The 15,201-nt window shown below is 39.8% G+C and overlaps 1 protein-coding gene across 3 annotated transcripts in view; it reads right to left on the bottom strand.

Annotated features, from left to right (window-relative positions):
* The window catches only part of OGT (O-linked N-acetylglucosamine (GlcNAc) transferase), a 34,481-nt gene that overhangs the window by 14,304 nt on the left and 4,976 nt on the right, over nt 1-15,201 (bottom strand). For 2 of the 3 annotated variants that reach the window (XM_045879473.3, XM_045879474.3), the window contains exons 4-13: nt 9,651-9,719; nt 6,224-6,340; nt 3,983-4,062; nt 3,217-3,412; nt 2,824-2,964; nt 2,130-2,230; nt 1,810-1,963; nt 1,623-1,724; nt 1,026-1,205; nt 199-357 (exon numbers count right to left, since the gene is read on the bottom strand). In XM_045879473.3, the coding sequence (XP_045735429.1) occupies nt 199-357; nt 1,026-1,205; nt 1,623-1,724; nt 1,810-1,963; nt 2,130-2,230; nt 2,824-2,964; nt 3,217-3,412; nt 3,983-4,062; nt 6,224-6,340; nt 9,651-9,719 (1,299 nt within the window). Of the gene's footprint in view, nt 1-198; nt 358-1,025; nt 1,206-1,622; nt 1,725-1,809; nt 1,964-2,129; nt 2,231-2,823; nt 2,965-3,216; nt 3,413-3,982; nt 4,063-6,223; nt 9,720-15,201 lie in introns of all 3 variants that reach the window. The other variant, XM_045879478.3, reaches the window with a different exon arrangement.

Here is a 15,201-nt window from a genome sequence, read left to right as displayed (position 1 = left end):
CTAATGTAATATCATATGTCAACTGTATTTCAATTAAAAAATTAAAATTAAATGTAAAACTAAGTAAAAACCTTGGTTCAGACCTTTCAAAAAGACACACTGGGCTTAACACCTAATGGTGATGATAAAGTCAGAAATGTTTGTGAGTTTTTTTAATAATAAAACAGACAAGTGTCTCTAGGGAAATACTAGTCTTACCTCAAATTTATCAGGATTGTGCATGCCTGGAATAGACTGCATAAGGTGAGAAGTAGGATGATTCCCAAAGTCAGAACTCACATATCCTACACGCAGTCGACCATCACTAAGCTTCAAGTCTTTTGGATGTTCATATGGTGGTTTATGAAGGACATTAATCTACCAATGGAAGCCAATGCTTGTTAGTACAGTTGAATCTATACATAAATCTTCATCTAGGAAAATTAACTAAAAACAAAACAAGCCTGTACTTCCCATCTGTTGGGAATGGTTTGCCCAGAATACTTCATTTAAGTCATACAGCCAATTCAAAGCAATCTTAGCAGTTTATATAAATATGCTTCATACTCTGACCTATTCCTGAGGCCTAAGAAGTAGCCTGAGCAAATCTCAAACTTGGAGAAAGCCCCAGGCAGTGTGGACAGAGCACGACAAACCCTGCATTTTAGAAAATTCTGTAGGGAAGCATTTTTAAAACACAGAATTACATCTAGCACTCCAATCCATTCTATTCTGCTGAGCAAATTCCCACCTTTGATCAAATAGTGCTCTAATTCTCAGAGTATAAAATACCAAACACTTTTATTAAACACTATGGTTTTCAAACACCACCCATCTCTTGTTAGGATTCCAACTTAGGGGATGGAAGGGGTCATGATCGAGACAGACACAATGGAAAGGGCTTCTGGGGTGGCTGACAAAGTCTCATTTCTCAACGTGGGTGCTGTTCACCTTACGGTAACTCATTAAACCACATACATAATGAACTGCATCATTTTCTTTATCTGTATTTTACTCTGAAACAGATTAAAACAAAACAACCGCACCTTATCCAAGCAGAGGTTCCCATGCCTCTCAGCAATAGCCTTCCTGAAGCCATGAGAAAGAGGATATAGCATACTATGATGAGGATGCACAGAAGGCAACCTATTCTTCTCTAACTGGTCAGCCACAATACTGACCAACTTCTTCATTCGCTCATCATAGTCTGTCCAATCACAGACAATCTAGAGGAGGCAAAAAGAAGTTATTACCCAGGGGTGCCTGGGTGGCTCAGGCGACTGAGCGTCTGCCTTCGGCTCAAATCGTGATCCTGGGGTCCTGGGACTGAGCCCCGTGTCGGGCTCTCTGCTCGGTGGGGAGCCTGCTTCTCCTTCTCCCTCTGCCACCCCCACCCTCCCCAGCCCCCAGCTTATGCTCTCTGGCTCGCTCTGTCAAATAAATAAAGTCTTGAGAAAAAAGAAAAAAAGTTATTACCCAGAAAACCCTATTCCAAGATTTAACATTTTGTGTCTTTGGTCTAATGTAACGTCAGGTAACCCTTTAAAAAACACGTCTCCAGCCAGGCCTGGATTAACGTGGCACATAACAATTAAAAAGTGATTGCAACACCGAAAGCCAATTACTGGCCTGTTACTCTTTACCTGCAGGCAATGAGCCAAGTTACAATAAGCATCGGGAAAGTCAGGCTTCAGTTTCAGAGCAGTGCGATAGGAAGCTATTGCTTCTGGAATGTTCCCTGAATCCTGGAAATAAAGCGGGATGGTTAAAAGTTGTCCCACAACTAAACATTAGGTGCTTAGACACACATATTATAATAAAGAGTGGTACCTTATGAATGGAAGCCAAATTGCTATGGGCATCTGCAAATGCAGGGTTAATCTGAATGGCACGAGTGTAACACTGCAAGGCTCCCTGAACATCCTGCATCTCCTTTAGAGTGTTTCCCATGTTCGAGTAGGCATCAGCAAAGGTAGGACTAATTCTAAAAGAGAAAACAAAGATTTTCTTCGTCTAGTACAAAAACCTTCAACTCCCTGTAATGTTAGTCTGTGGTTATTAAAAGTCATCTTAACACAAGCCAAATGTGCCGCAGGCCAAACATTTCAAAATGTAAAGGAAAGAAAAATTACAGACAGTGAGGATCTTACCGAATAGCCTCCTTATAATGCATCAGAGCTTCCTGAAGTTTTCCCTGCTGCTGCAGGACACTTGCTAAATTTGAATGAGCAGCAGCAAACTCTGGGAAGACCTACGGAGTCAAGATGACATCCAAGGTTTAAAAAGAAACTTCTGAACCAGCAGCAATAACTTAACCACGGCAAGAACTTTGCTCAAATATCTTTATGTCCCCACACTTCTGTCTACGTTCTCCAAGTCTCCTCATTCTTCCACGTCGAGTGTCTCACAGTCTACCTCTTTATTTTATAACCCTCCTCGTTTCAAAAGGTGAGGAAGTAAGACCTCTCTTCATCCTAGCTTATGCCAATTACTCCAGCATCTCCCTCTCCTGCAATCTCTCGTAAACTCCTACCACACCCACCAACCACCATTACAGCCATCAGGCACTAAAATTATACACTTATTGGTAACCGCTCTTGAACTGTAACTCACTGTTCAACTTTTCCATGCAGATCTTATCTACCCATAAAATAATGAACTCAACGTAGAGACTTTCTTGAATGTCACACAGGACTTCACTCATACCTTAGATATTCAATTACTGGTTCAATGAATGATTCAACCACCGTTTTTACAAAAGAGGTGGTTGACATGGCAAACTTTAACTGCCTTTCCTCTATTATCACATAGAAAAAATATCCAGCCACACCACCCTGAACATACTTCCAATGCTTTACGATATAAGCGAACGGCCTCTTCAATGTTTCCCTGTTCTCGTTTGATATTGGCTAGGTTATTCAGAGAGTCTGCATGGGTGGGACACAGCCGGAGAGCTGTATTATAACAATCTTCTGCTTCGGCAACCTAGAAAACAAAACAAATTATTCAACACTTATATGGAAGAATCACAGAGTCACCACAGATGTTATTCTAACAACTGCTTAGTTAAGCCTAATGGCCGGTAATGTTCTAGAAAATAGGTATTTTTGCTCTTCTCTCAACCAAAACTTGAAAGTAAAACAATTTACCACTTTGATACTTAATAACAAGAGGTACAAAAACAATTTTTTTAATCCTACCAGGTAACAAAGAAATAGACTGAATAAATGTCCTTACACTGCCCTTCTCTTTGAGTGCATTGGCTAGGTTGCAGTAGGCATCAGGGAAATGTGGTTGCAGTTCAATAGCTCGCCTGTAGGTGTCTATTGCCAGATCTATCAGGCCTTGCTCGTAGTATACACAAGCCAGGTTGCCGTGCACCACTGCATGATTTGGACTCAAGCTTAGGGCACGAAGGTAAGCTGCCACAGCTCTGTAAATAAAAAACACACACACACACACACACAATGCAACTAACTTTTAATGGATGCTTTGTTACAATTAATTCAAGCTATACTATGCCAAAGTAGATCAATTAATTATAATTAATTCATGCTATACTATACTTAACCTCACATCAAAATTCCACCTTAATAAAACATGTACTTTTACACTGAAAAATTTTCTATTTCCACATAAGAAAATCAGCTCCCCCCTAACAACAACAAAAAAAAGTCAAAAGTCAGGATTTACTCAGCTTTCTGAATCAGATCAAAGAAATAATTTAGTCTAGAAGATAACCATTTCAACAGCTTTACAATAAAAGAAATTTCAATTAAATTCCCACTGAGAAGGATAATGGCTTGGAGGAAAGCCAACAACGAAGTCAGGCAACAAGGCCTCTAAATAAAAGGTAACACACAGCAGACATGATGAAGGAAAAGCAACATACTAGAAAAGGAAAATGTATTTCAATGGACCACTGTCATAATTTTAGTCCAAAGTCTCAAGTGCCAATACAACAAACACTCAAGAAAATGTATCAAATAGAACATTCTCTCACCTGTCAAATATCCGTGCCTCTTTCAAGACATTTCCTAAATTGATATAAGCATCCAGAAAATTGGGGTCAAGGGTGACAGCCTAAAAATTACAAGACAGCTACTTAGAGCCAAGTTAGGATTTCAGATTAATTTGCCAATTACAATTTTTTATTCTGAGATAATTTTAGACCTCAAATTTTACATATTCTAGTATAGTTAAATCTTATTTCTTTCATTAAAAAAAAAAAAAAAAACACCCAGATGGGGTGCCTGGCTGGCTCAGTCGGAGAAGCGTGCAACTTTTGATCTGGGGGTTGTGGGTTTGAGCACCATACTGAGTGTAGAGATTACTAAACAAATAAACTTTAATAACCCCCGTTATTTTAGTACCCACTCAGTCACAAACCTCAATGTTATCAAGATAACTTGTGTTATGTGAGAGCAAAATGTGTCCTGAAGGGAAAAATTTTAAACTAGGTCGGCTCCAATTTTACTGAGCTAAAAACTTCTAATGGTTGGCCCTATTTTATTCAAGATTAATAAGCCTAACTCTTCTAGGGATGCCTGGCTGGCTTAGTCTGTGGAACATGTGTCTCTTGATCTCAGGACTGTGGGTTTGAGCCCCGGTGTTGGGTGTAGAGATTACTTAAAAATAAAATCTTAAAGGGGCGCCCGGGTGGCTTAGTCAGTTAAGTGTCCAACTCTTGATTTTGGCTCAGGTCATGATCTCAGGGTCGTGAGATCGAGCCCTGCGTCGGGCTCTGCACTGGGCTTGGAGCCTGCTTAAGATTCTCTCCCTCTCCATCTGCCCCTCCCCACCTCAAAAAAAATTAAATAGAATCTTAAAAAAAAAAAAAAAAAAAGCCTAACTCTTCTAAAACATAATGGCAAGAAGCAGCAGTAGGAAATATATATCTATATATGTATATATATTTAATATACATTAATATACATTAAACTACATATTCAGTAAGACCTTAGTAAAATATGTAATTAGAGCTGTACACTCAGTAAGATACTTAAGGAGATACTAACCATTAAATGGTTTCATCCAAATAAATCTGAAGTTGTCTTAAAATATGGCCAGATATACCCAGAGCAGGGATTCTCAACCCTGGCCATAGTATTAAGAATCCACCTACTAAAGGGTGCCTGGGCTCTCTCACGTACCAGTTAAATTAGACCCTCTGAAGATGGGACCAGGAATTCCTATCTTTTATAAGCCCCTCCCACGCAATCAAGGTAGAGAACCACTGAGCAAGGGAGCACAGTGTAATAAATGCAAACTTTAACTGAAATACTGAAAAGGTGAAGGTAAATGAGTAATTGTGAACATACTGAAGTCCTAAAGAACACTTCCTCTTCACTTTTCTTTACTTCTATCACAAAGTACATAGTGTCTGGTTGTGTCTTCTTTGCCACTGATAAATGCCTAAATCTATTAATGGTGATACTCTGATTTTATCATTCCCTTTTCATTTACTAGCTGGAACACTGCTATAAATAGAAACTTCCCCCTACCAACTACTGGGTTACCCTGACGTCCAGTTCATACAGGAGAAGGAAGACAAATGCTTTGTTCTCCCCACTTTTAACCAGTTTTCAAAAGGAACTACTCCTTATCTTCCAAAGGTAACAAATGAGTATCCTCTTAGTATATTTATAAACTCACGGATTTAACACATTTGACAAGTTTCAATATATCTCAGTTAGTATTCCTGCTAAATGTTCAAGTCCCATCTTTAGCCAGCGTGAGCCTCTTCCAGTTGCCTTTTGAGTCCTTTCGACATAATATATATCAAAGCTGCCTTACTTTCTGGGCACTCCAGATTAATTCTGTACATTTCCTACCCCAATCTGGAATCAGCCTTTGACCAAGAAACCCTGCTTCTTTAAAGCGGCCCATCTTAAAAAAGGATATTTAATTAAAGTACATTTTCAATGCAAAACTGGAAACAGCCCGGGGGGTGGGAGGGCACCTGGCTGGCTCAGTCGATGGAGCCACGTGGGACTCTTGATCTTGGGATCATGAGTGAGTTCGAGGCCCATGTTGGGTATAGAGATTGTTTCTTAATCTTTTAAAATAAACCAACAAAACTGGAAACTGCCCTAACATATGCCATCCAGCAAATGCTGTAATACTGTCAGAGAAACAAAGATTAAGTGACGGATGAAGTAAAGGTCTATTACTTGGTTCTAAGTAAAAACACCCTGCACACATAAGCACGTCACAAGTACCAATTATTAATTTAATGACTAACCTTTTCAAAGTGATGAATTGCAAGCCAAATCTCTCCTTGTGCATTGAAAACACAGCCAAGATTACTCCAAGCTACTGCAAAGTTCGGTTGCGTCTCAATTGCTTTCAAATAACATGCCTTAGGAGGGGTTAATGAAAGAAGATGGGAGGGGAAGGAGGTAAAGGGAAAAGGGAAAATTTGTAAAGGGGAAAAAAAAAAAAAGATCGGGGGGGGGGAAGAAGGTGATATCATTATTCCTTCTCTGACCAGCCAAAAGTGACCCTGCAGCATAGGCTCGCTTGCGCCAAAACTAATGCGCTGCCACAGCTGGCTGCTCCTGCGCCTGCGCCACCGGAACCCAAGTGCAAACCACCATGTTCAGTTCTGCCAGCCGATAACCAGCCCTTTACACCGGCACTTATCTGGGAAGTCAGCTGCCTGAAGACTCCATGCTGGACGTCTCTTATCTGAACCCCTAAGGGCCGCTGCGACGTTTTCAAGTCAGAGCTAGAGGGTGCCACGCAGAGCCAAGCTTTCCCACCCCATGCCACCCCCACTAGTTTCCCAAAGCGTGTTATACAAAATGTTAATAGAGATCACTGGGAAAAAAAGGGTTTCATGATCAAATAAATGAGGAAAACAGAAAACAGGTTTCTTTGCTACAGAACTTGCCTAAGCCTCTAACAGTTTATACGGGGCGGGGGGGGGGGGGCTCCTCCCTCACCTTAGTTGACCATGGAACTCTTTTTCATTGACCATTTTCTTAGAATACCATGAAACACACTTTGGGAAACGCTGCCCTAAACAATACCGTTCCTCACTAACATCAAAACTGTGCTACTGAGGAGAAGAACGCCCTTCCGCCGTGTCAGGTATGAGAAAGCCAGGCTATCCATCCTCGCCACCCCCCTGACTCCCAAGGGGGACCGAAGCTGAAACCTCATATGACAGGATTGCACCTAGGTTGAGGTCCCTGTAATGCGAGCGCAAACATCGCTTGCGCAACCTAACAGCATCGCACTGCGCCATCGCTGCGGACTGCTGCGCTACGTAGAACACCCCCAGACGCAGCAAACGGCCAACCAGATCCATTAATCTACTAGACAGGCCCAGAGAGAATATTTGTTTAATGAGATTAGTTGGACTCGAGGTACGTTAAAACCCAATTTTATCCAAAAAGGCTACACGATAGGACTGAGGGAGCCAGTCAATCAGATTACTCATCTAGTCAACCGTTCACAGGGGCTCATTTGCACGCATTGCGCATTAACGCCGCGCAGCCTTTGCGCTACTGCAGGGTCACAGCGCATCATCAGAAGAGCAGAATGCTGCAATCCAAACAAAGAAGAAAAAAGGAAAAAAATGAACAACAAGGAGAGTTAGAAGCTTTTACTAGTAAATTATCTCTAATAATTTTTAATATCAATTAACTTTTACTTATCTTTGACAGAATTGTGGCTATAGTATAAAACATTCTCTTACATAACTTGCTCGTAAATAAAATTATTTTAAGCTGTTTCTGAAGCCACAAGACAGAAGATTCAGGCATGGAGGCAAATTGTTTGGCTGTGGCAGTTACAAACCCGTTACCATATTTCTCATCATGTGACTTTTCGGTGCGTTCCTTGCTGGAAGAGGAGGAGGTGTGTGTCTGCCCTAGATCCAGGCCTCGAGCTCCCTTCAGCGAGGCACCTTACGCATGGAATAGGAGGTTTCACCCACCTGAAACCTTCTAAATACAATATCAATGGTGAAAAACCAAAAACAAGAGAGAAAATAAAAACAAGATCATTAGTAAAAGTTCAACAAAGCAATTGAAATTCTTTGGATGTCTATTACATATGGGAATGAGGACAGTCTCAAGTCTGTAACATGGGAAACATGCAGAAGGGAGAGGGTTAATCAGGGCTATTGCATACAGCAGGGATTTTTGCTGGAAGAAAGGCTCTTCATTTTCTACAAAGACAACTTAATTTTGCTTCCATCTACTAGGAATATGCTGGCTTGAATTTTCAAATGCACTGATTACAAAAGAAATACATTGCATTTCACTCAAGAGTATATTCTTGTTCACTAAGTTCTCACAAAAACAGAATAAACATTTTTCAAACTAGGTGTCTCCAGAGCTCTGAAATAAAGAAGTCAGCAACCTAAGGCAGGCGCAATGTCTCAGCCTAAACCGATCTCTAAAGCTGCAGTGAAGTGCAATTCATGTTAGCTGTCCGCTTGGTGGGGTGACAATTAATAGGAGCTTATCAAATATTTGTTCTATAAATTACCAATTAGATTTATCAGCTAAGATTGAAATCCATTACAATTCATTAGCTGGAAACCTACATAAAGGTTAATCCAAAGTGTCAGCAGAATTTATGAGCTATGCACTTAAAACTAGTGCCTTTTAACATTAGACGGTGCTGAAAAGCCTTCGCCCTCCCTGGATAAAGCAGTCAAACAGACAGCTACGCTGCGCATACACTCCACGCATTAGCATGCGCGTGGGGCTCAGAGCAACAGGTGGGAGTTTCAGAAGCATTCTGGTTTCTCCCCACTCTTCACCCCTGCAGCGCGGTTGCGTAAGGTGGCTTGTAACAAGACAATTTCATTTGTCAATTTAATTTACAATTATACCAAAAGCTTTAATAACCCAACCTGGTGTTCAAATTCATTATTTGGAAACACAGAATGCTAAAAGCCACCTTTCCACTTTGGCAAGTTTTCTTTCGATCAGTCCATTTCCCAAACAAACCAGCTTTTTTGTCCTTCTGACTTTTTTTTTTTTTAAAGGAGGTAGGGCGGGGAGGAATAAAAGAAGGAAGTAAGGAAGAAAAGAAGGCAGACAACTAAGGGTTGGAAAAGAGGAAAAAGGAACTTCGGGGAGGGAGTGGGGGACAAGGGGCAGGATGTTCCAATTATGAATTTACAATCATTTTAACAGCCTTTCTTCCACTGTAAAAAGGGTAAGGAAGATGAAGGGAGGAAGGTTAAATAAGAATTTTAAATGCCAGTATTACAGGGTAACATTTGGATGAAATTCTTCTCCACTTACAAGCCACAAAGGACTTAGAAGAGCAGCATTTTCAATGGCACCTGCATCCTATAGGAGTCTTGAGCCAAATCACAGGCGCTCTGCTTGTCACCAGCAGGCAAGCCTCAGATTTAAAGGAATGTTACTTATTCCCACATAAGATCACGACGGAGCCCATTGTTATAAAGATGATCTAGCTCAGCAGAAAGGCTCCAAAATGTTCAGGTTCTTGCTTTACCCCCAGATTTAGAACAGATATGCCAAAGCCTGGCCCTGCTCTAGTCTGAGGTGATTCATGCCGTCAGTTTTCCTCAGTTTCACAGGACTGTTTTTTGGAGATAGCTCAATGAAGAGTTGAAGACTTGGCAAAAAGTACAAGTTTTCATAACACTGATGTTTAAATGTGTTCTATCAAACACCTACCTTGGCTTCTTCCAAGCGACCCAGGGCTTTGAGCAGGTTCCCCAGGTCACTGCGAACACAGTACAAATCCTAGAAACCGAGAGATACTCCTTAATTATACTGTCAACCAAAAAACACCTTGAAATTACTTTTATGCATCTAGCTCGCTGTCCTTTTATTCTGCCAATTAAAGATACTGCTTGACAAATTAAAGTACAGAACCAGGGGCGCCTGGGTGGCTCAGTTGGTTGAGCGGCTGCCTTCGGCTCAGGTCATGATCCCAGGGTCCTGGGATCAAGCCCCACATCAGTCTCCCTGCTCAGCGGGGAGCCTGCTTCTCCCTGTCCCTCTGCCTACTTGTGCTCTTTCTCTCTGTCAAATAAATAAATAAAATCTTTAAAAAATAAATAAAAATAAAGTACAGAACCACAATCCCACATCCTCAATTCCAATTCCAAAAAGTTCCAAAAGCTTATCTGATGATTAAACCTGACCAGAACTGACACAAAGCTATTTACAGAATTTATTGATCCCACTTAGTGGGAAATATATGTGTTTTACTAGAAGGTGCTGCTCCAGACTCACCTGAGTTTTATACATGGTATTACCATCTTTCTAAAATCCTAAAAATTCTGAATTTTGAAATGCATTTGATCCCACCAGTTTCAGATAAAAGACTATGGGCCTTGGAACTAGAGAGTATTATGCTAAGCGAAATAAGTCAATCAGAGAAAGACAATTATCCTATGATCTCACTCATACATGGAATTTAAGAAACAAAACAGAGGCTCATACAGGGAGAGAGGGAAAAATAAAGCAAGATGAAATCAGAGCAGGACACAAACCATTAAGAGACTCTTAAACACAGGAAACAAACTGAGGGTTGCTGGGGCGGGGGGGAGGATGGAGTAACTGGGTGATGGACATTAAGGAGGGCACATGATGTGATGAGCAGTGGGTGTTACGTAAGACTGATGAATCACTGAACTCTACCTCTACCTCTGATACTAATAATACATTATATGTTAATTGAATTTAAATTTTTAAAAATGGGGGGGGAAAGACTATGGACCTTACTATAGCTTCTCCTCTCCCTAAATGTCAGTTGCCTTAAAAAAAAAAAAAAAGGCACCAAATATTTGTTCAACTATTTTGTTCAAAGGTTATGATGAATCACTCCAGTATCAAGGGCCAAAACTTCTCCATAGTGAAAAAAAAGTATTTAGCTGTGACCGGCTATCAGCAAACCTACCCTTAGGCTGTCAGGCCTATTTAGAAACCTTGACTTCATTTCAGTATTAGACAGAAGGATTACCATCCAACCAAAGCTTCAATCCTGGCACCTGCCACTAGATTACTCATTAGTATTAAGTGCCATTAGAATTGAGTGGGTGAATAATGAAAAGCAGTTGACTCTGCTTTTTATTAGCAGCACAATTGTGTTGTTAGTCATCTGACTCACCAGTCCGTTCATCAGTATGAAAGACTCGTCAGAACAGTGAGCTTAAATTTTTATTTGTCCTTGTTTGCCTTTGTCATTCAAATCTATCAGTCAACAAGCACAGACAATGGCAATAGGGAGTAAGCTTATCATTCCAAACTGTTCCACGGGGGAAAAGAGCCTTATTAAGTCCCAGTAAGGGAAATTTTGCCAACTGTGCCGAAGTATCATCATATATATTATTCTACGCACAACTGTATTACGGTTTCCAGAATCAGGTGGTTAATTTTACTGATAAACAGCTTTTGTGATTGTATACTATCATCCATCAGGTGAACCAAAAGTCAGCCAGCAAAGAACAGGCTGCCACAGAATACCCTTATGGTTGACCATATTGGCTCAGTACCATGATCTACCTGATCTGTCCTCTCCTTTGAGCAATGAATGGTGTTTTGGGAGAGAATGACAGTCTCCCATGACCTCAAGTACAAAAGGCTAATACCAATCCTCAAAAAAAACACAGGTATCATTAATCTTACTACAAATTTATCCTCCTCTAATGAGTCTAAGCATTTTTAACCCTATTTATACTCAGAAGTAATGATTCTATAATCTTGCTATCTACTTTGTATAATTTTTCTTCCTCAACTTTAAGGGTTACCCTTCGGTTTTGGCTAACCATTAACCGTACAATCCAATCTGTTCATACAAGCTCTTCTACTATACCTGATTATTGCAGTTATTTATCTTTGGACTTTTACCAATTCCTATGCCTTTTCTGAGCCATAATAATCAAAATCTTGCAATAATTCTCCAACAGTGACCCTAACGGGCTATGTATTTTAGCCAACTGTTGCATACTTTCTATACTTTCTAATTCTATAAACTCGTGGACAGATGGCATCCAAGTGCTGACAGTGCCTACCTACATTTAGTAATATCACCTTGATCCATTAAAGCATACTAAATCAAGTTAACACAATGCCCACAGTTAAAAATAGATTATCTTCAAGATCACTAGAAGATAATCAACAAGGCAGTTTTAGAAAAAGGTAAAACATTTCCTATTAAATATAATACTGAAATCCCATTCTCCCATTTGGGAATCCAAACGTTTATGCACGCACAGCAGATTTCTAGGGAATTCAAGGATACCACTATTCTCCCAAAAGGTCAAAACCTAAGACTGCTTCAAAATAAGTAAGAATTTCCTATATAACCACCCCTCCTAAAACAGCACTTATTATTTCCTGCCTTTGTTCCTAGAGCCCCCACCCCTACCCACATCTATATACACACATACACATGAAGTAAAATCAGGTTGATAAAAACCTACAGTAGTTCTCAATTGCCTCTCAATTTAAATTTAAACTCCTCAGCCTCTATTCTTTCTAAATCTTCAAATTGACTCTCCTCTACTACACTCACTTCTTGTTACTACTTGACTCACCACTTCAGCCAAGGAAGTCTACTTGCTATTTACCTTCCTACAGAATGCTTAGGTTATAAGTACCCACTCAAGAAAATCTTCTGATTTAATACTCTCTAACAATAATCATCCAAAGAACTTACGCCCTTTTTCTCTTTACGGGTCAGGTCCTATCTCATATTATAATCCTCAACTTTTTCTCCCCAGCACATCACCCCAATTCCTAATAAAGCACTGCACACACAGTAAGCACTCAAATATTTAAATGTGACATTTGCACAGCAAACATAATAAAAAGCAGAGAGAACTAGAAATATATGGTTTTCCACAGCTTAGCTCACAACAGTAACAAATAACGTGACTATAACATGAGATGGTCAGGATGCCAGTAGCTCTCAGCATTATGCATCCACAATCAAAGCCAAAGCAACGTTTCAACCAACAGAGCTCCTTAGAGCAAGCAGGGGTTACAGCCATTTTACAAAGGACAATTTTATACAGAATTCATAAAAGGGACTGCTGGGTAGGAGGCAACTCTAGTGAACCATCATGTAGACTACCAGGTGTAATAGCACCTTCAAATACAACGGATTAAAATTTCAGTGAGATTATTAAATCATCCAACATTACAGAAGACAGTTCAGAACATAAAAATATGAAACAGCTCTAGGCCTTAAAATTTCTATAATCAAGTCACAGAATAACTTCTGTCATTAACTGGAAAGGATAAACACTGCTGAAAACAGATAACCAAGAATACTACCATCACCTTTTGCCTTTTCACTGCTGCAAAACCAAAATAACCTGATTTTAACTATTTTTCATAGAAGGCCAACTACATCTATGATTCAGGACAACAGTGCACTGCTAACAAGAGCACAACTTAGGAACAGACTCAAGACTCTGTGAGTACTGAACTGACAAAGGCATTTGGCAGTAAGTGAAATCTAGTTAAGACTAGATATCCTGAAACAAGTTAAAACATTACTGGTATAGTATATTTAAGGTGAAATCGAAGCAGTCTGCACAGTCCTTTCTACACTCTACACTGGTGAAGGCACAGAAATAAAACAGCACCTTCCACTAGTAGAAACAGAACCAGATGGGAATGCACAGCTGGTTCAATGTCTTTAAGGGGGTAGCCCCACGAAGTATTTTAGGACCATTTTTACTTCTTTGGTAGGGTACAATGACAAGCTTTCTGTTAACAGGTTAGATATTGAAAAACATGGTTCTGTCTCCCACTTCAGTTTTCCCTTCTCCTTCAGTTTTTCTACTCCTACAGTCTGGTATAAGGTCAGCAGCAGTGACTGCCCTGCTACACATGTAAACAATCGAAGACCTGAGCCAAGGGGATCAGAGTTCAAGATGTGGAGCCATAGCTATATAAGAGGGCACAAGTGAGTTTATACTGAATCAACAAGAGAAGGGTGGAACCAACCCTGATTAATAAAGGGTAAGGACTTCTTCCGACAACTAGGTGCACAAGTGAACTCTGAGCCCTGGCTCTTAAGAACAGGGTCCAAGCCCCAGTGGCAGGCAGTACAGGGTTCCCCCCATAATTTTTGGTGGTAACTAGCTAGATAATACTGCAATAAAAATCACAAAAAGCCACTCAAATCTACATATTATGTATCCTTTCAGAGATACTCAATGCATATAAGAAATTAGTTTCATCAGCTACCTCCAAGAAGAGTAGCGGGGAGACCTTTTCACTGTATCTGTACAAAAAGCAATGAACAAATAATAAATATTGAACTCTTAAAATTAACTGGAAAAATAATCATTAACAGATGTCATGATAAAAAGTGATTTCAGATCTTTTGCACAAACTACTAAATTAAGCTGCAGTTTCCAAACCTGTAAAATAGGGATTAAGGGATAGTAGGATATGATCAATGGTTTTCAAACTGTACTCAAGAGCTGCCTTGAGAGATGGGTGCCTTTTTTAATCTTTTATTTCTTCTCTCTTCTGTGGCTACTTTCAAGATATTTAATCTCAAAAGAAAGGAACAAAGAAAAAAAGAGACGGAAAAAACCAGACTCTTAAAAATACAGAGAACAAAGCGGTGGTTGCAAGGGGGGAGGTGGGTGGGTGGAATAGGTGAAGGGGATTAAGATACACTTATCCTGATGAGCACTGAGTAATGTATAGAATTGCTGAGTCACTATATTGTACACCTGAAACTAATATAACACTGTATGTTAATTACATTTGCATTAAAAGAAGAAAACAGTTACCAAGAGAAAAAAGTTATATTCAGGCTCAGGTTTTAATATCTTACTTCTCTATTACTACCTGTGTAATCCCAAGAAAGTTACATGACCCCTGACTTCTTTTTTTTAACTGGTAAAACTGACAATAATACCATCTACTCCAAAGGATCATCGTAAGCATTAAGTAAGACCAACATCTGAAACAACTGGCACAGTATCTGAGCACATAGCGGATTTTCAATAAATGGTAGCTAACATAATTACTTATTAACCACTTCCAGACTTGTTGCAAAACTAAATGCTGACCACTTAGCTTGGTTATGTATTCCTCATTTTTTCTAGAGACCTACACTCCTTCTATCATTACCTCTTAAGTTTATATCTATCTTCTTTCCCTAACTACATCAAAAGTTCTGAGGGCCAGTCTTACGTCTTTTATGAATCTTTCAGAGACCCTACCACAGTGTGACCTTAACTTCTGCCAG

Source organism: Mirounga angustirostris, unplaced genomic scaffold (assembly GCF_029215605.1).
Source record: "Mirounga angustirostris isolate CCGP_5_RB_7025 unplaced genomic scaffold, mMirAng1.0.hap1 SCAF_11, whole genome shotgun sequence".
Classification (NCBI taxonomy): domain Eukaryota; kingdom Metazoa; phylum Chordata; class Mammalia; order Carnivora; family Phocidae; genus Mirounga; species Mirounga angustirostris.
Note: the sequence above shows the minus strand (reverse complement) of the source record. Positions and strands in the feature narration are given on the sequence as shown.